At 32.5% G+C, this 3,587-nt stretch overlaps 1 protein-coding gene across 1 annotated transcript; it reads right to left on the bottom strand.

Moving 5' to 3' along the window:
* Positions 1-2,282: 2,282 nt before the first annotated feature.
* LOC102256766 (olfactory receptor 6C68) lies at positions 2,283-3,218 on the bottom strand (the record flags this gene model as incomplete). The annotated part of the gene is made up of 1 exon (XM_005863506.2): positions 2,283-3,218. A coding segment is annotated over exon 1 (936 nt), but the record flags the coding sequence as incomplete, so codon positions are not given.
* Positions 3,219-3,587: the final 369 nt, after the last annotated feature.

The following is a 3,587-nucleotide window of genomic DNA, read 5'->3' as shown; positions in this document are numbered from 1 at the left end:
TCTCAAAGTATTTTCTCATTTCTCATGTGATTTTTTCTTTAATCCATTGGCAATTTAGAAGTGCGCTGCTTACTTTTCATATAATTGTAAATTTCCCAAATTTTATTTATTTATATTTTTCTTACATTGTTTGGAGGGCATAATTTGTGTAATTTAAATAACTTTTAAGATAGTGATATATGGCCTAGGATATGATCTGTCCTAGAACTTTACATGTGTCTTTGAGAAGAATGTGTATCTTGATATTGTTTGGTGGAATGTTAAATAGATGTCTGTTAGCTCTACTTGGTTTATAGTATTGCTCATATCTTTTATTTACCTGATAATCTTCTGCATCATTGTTCATTATTGAAAGTGAAGCATTGAAATTTCCCACTATTATTTTTGAATTGTCTATTTCATACTGTATTTTTTTTTAGATTTTGGTTTATGGATTTTGGGGCTCTATTCACAGTTGAATATATGTTTATAATTATTATGTCTTTTTGATACTTTTTTATTATTATAAAATGTCTCTCTTTGCTTCTAGTAACACGTTTTTTGTCATATAATTTTTTTGGTTTGATATTAAGATAGCCACTTCAGGTCTCTTTTGGGTGGTATATATTTTTTAATACCTTTATTTAAAACCTACTTGGGTTTTGTATCTAAAGTTTGTAAAGAGTAGACAGTGTAGAATAGATCATTAAAAATGCATTCTGTTGCTCTGGCCAGTGTGTCTCAGTGGGTAGAGTGTTGTACTCCTGCACTAAAAAGTTACAGGTTTGATTCCTGATCTAGGCCATGTGCCTGGGTTGCAGGTTTGAGGGTGGGAGGCAACCAATCCATGTGTCTCTTTCACGTTAAGGTTTCTCTCTCTCTCTTTCTTCCTATCTTTCTCACCCCTTCCATCCCTTCTACTCTCTCTAGAAATCAATGGAAAAAATATCCTCAGGTGAGGGTTAACAAGAACAACAAAAAAGCATTCTTTCAATCTCTGCTTTTTTATTAGAGATTTTATTCCATTCATATTTAATATAATTACTGATAAGGTAGGTTGTAAGTCTAACATTATGCTATTATGTTTCTGTGTGTCTGCTGTCTTTTTTGTTCCTTTATTCATTCATTACTTCTTTTTTTGCATTAAATGAAATATATTTCTAGTACTTTCTTAGTGTGAGTCTACAATCAGAGTTTTAAGTTTCATCAGGGAACCTTTTCTGCTCTTTTCATTTTTTAAGCTGATAGCCAAAAATGTTTAAACTTAGCATGTGAATATGTAGTAGGCAGATGGTTTTAAAAAATTTCCCTTTCATTAAATGTACATCACGATGGTAATTTTAGTGTCATGTTGTTGTGCTAGTTCTAAAAGTTTTTCATCATGTTGTTGTTGAAATCTCATATTCCATCTTTATGTTCATCCATATTTAAATTCATTCAGCTTGATATATTCTGACATATCTTTATTTACTTTTCTGTAATCTATGCCAGTTTACATATAAGAGTTTATATACAGTCTTTGGCTGTCTGTTTCCAGGATCCTCTTTATATGTGCCACCTATTTACTATAAGATAAGGTAGCATTGAAAATAGTTATTAAGTTGTGTTGACAATTTTCCAGGTGTTTGCATTGGTAGTACTTTTCCATTTTTTAGTCTACCATATTTTTCTCATTCTGGTATTATATTTGTATAAAAGCTTGTGCTTTTTATTTCTGCATTACACATTATTTGTAACTTTTAACCAAAGAATTATATCCATGTGAATGACTTCATTCAGCTTGATATATTCTGACATATCTTTATTTACTTTTCTGTAATCTATGCCAGTTTACATATAAGAGTTTATATACAGTCTTTGGCTGTCTGTTTCCAGGATCCTCTTTATATGTGCCACCTATTTACTATAAGATAAGGTAGCATTGAAAATAGTTATTAAGTTGTGTTGACAATTTTCCAGGTGTTTGCATTGGTAGTACTTTTCCATTTTTTAGTCTACCATATTTTTCTCATTCTGGTATTATATTTGTATAAAACCTTGTGCTTTTTATTTCTGCATTACACGTTATTTGCAACTTTTAAACAAATTTTATTAAAGAATTATATACATGTGAATGAAATTGTTAGATAGACTTGAAATAGAGAAATTAATTTGTAAGACAACCCCTCAGTATAGTAAAAGAAATTATAAAATGTTAATAAAACTGAAAGAGAAATTATTAAGACAAAATATGATTAGAATTTTACCCCAAAAGTTGAGGGAATATTCATCTTTTATTTTAATTAATCAACTACTTTTTTCCTTTTCTTTAAGAAGAATGCAAGCCTTTTGATTGAGTCATTCAAGGCTTTCTTCACTTGCTTGTTTCTTAGGGTATAAATAAATGGGTTCAACATAGGTGAAATAGAAGAAATGAGCAGGGAAACTCCTTTGTTAAGATCCACCTCTTCCTTTGCTGAAGGTTTGATATAAATGAAGATGCAGCTGCCATAGGTGATAGAAACCACAATCATGTGGGAAGAACAGGTAGAAAAGGCCTTTGTCTTCTGTTGAGCAGAAGAGAGTCTTAGAATTGTCATGATGATATAAATGTAGGACAGAACAACACATACCAGGGTCATGATAAAAGTCAACACAGCGCAGACTAAAATCATTCGCTCTATGAACCAGGTGTCTGAGCATGCTATCTTTAGCAGAGGAGTGGCATCACAGAAAAAGTGGTCAATGACGTTAGAGTCACAGATTTCCAGATGGAGGCCCAGGCTAAGTGGTGGGATTATGATTAACAAGCCAGCCATCCAACAGCTGATGATAAGTCTGTTGCAGACTCTGTTATTCATGATGGTCATATAATGCAAGGGTTTGCAGATGGCCACATAGCGGTCAAAGGACATCGTGGCTAGAAGAAAAAATTCTGTTATCCCAAAAAGATAAGTAAAGAATATTTGAACAGCACAAGCTTCATAGGTAATGATTTTGTCACCAGTTGATAGGTTGTACAAAAATCTGGGAATACAAGCAGTTGTGAATGAGATTTCTAGGAAAGAGAAATTTTGGAGAAAAAAGTACATGGCTGTTCTGAGATGGCAATCTATGACGGTCAGGGAGATAGTGGTCAGGTTCCCAGCTACACTCAACATGTAGGTAAAAAAAAAAAGAAAAATGAAAATCAGAACTTTCAGCTGTGGGTCATCAGTCAGTCCCAGCAGGATGAATGTTGTTACTGTGTGGTTTCTCATCATGGATTCCTGCTTTCTGCCCAGTCTGCATGAAAAATTCAAAGACACTTAAATAGAGTGTAGTGAAACCAAAATGAGCTTTCAAAACTAGCTATAAGTGCCAAGCAAACTGACTTGACTATGTTGAAGTGATCATCTTGTCTATGTGTAATATTTTTATGGTGGATATGAGCAGTAACTATATTTTCTTTTTCACCTTATCTTCCATCTAATACTTCATCTTTGTTACCAACAGTTTTAGCTTAGTATTCTACCCATGAGTAATGGAAGCTAGTGCTCAAATACTTTGTAATATTGAGAAATTTTCCAAGCTTATATTTTAAAATCTTTCATCAATTAATTACAAAGAAATTTATTCGTCTTCAATCT

Source organism: Myotis brandtii, unplaced genomic scaffold (assembly GCF_000412655.1).
Source record: "Myotis brandtii unplaced genomic scaffold, ASM41265v1 scaffold1791, whole genome shotgun sequence".
NCBI classification, from domain to species: domain Eukaryota; kingdom Metazoa; phylum Chordata; class Mammalia; order Chiroptera; family Vespertilionidae; genus Myotis; species Myotis brandtii.
The sequence above is the reverse complement of the archived record's forward strand: the minus strand, read 5'-3'. Positions and strand labels throughout refer to the sequence as shown.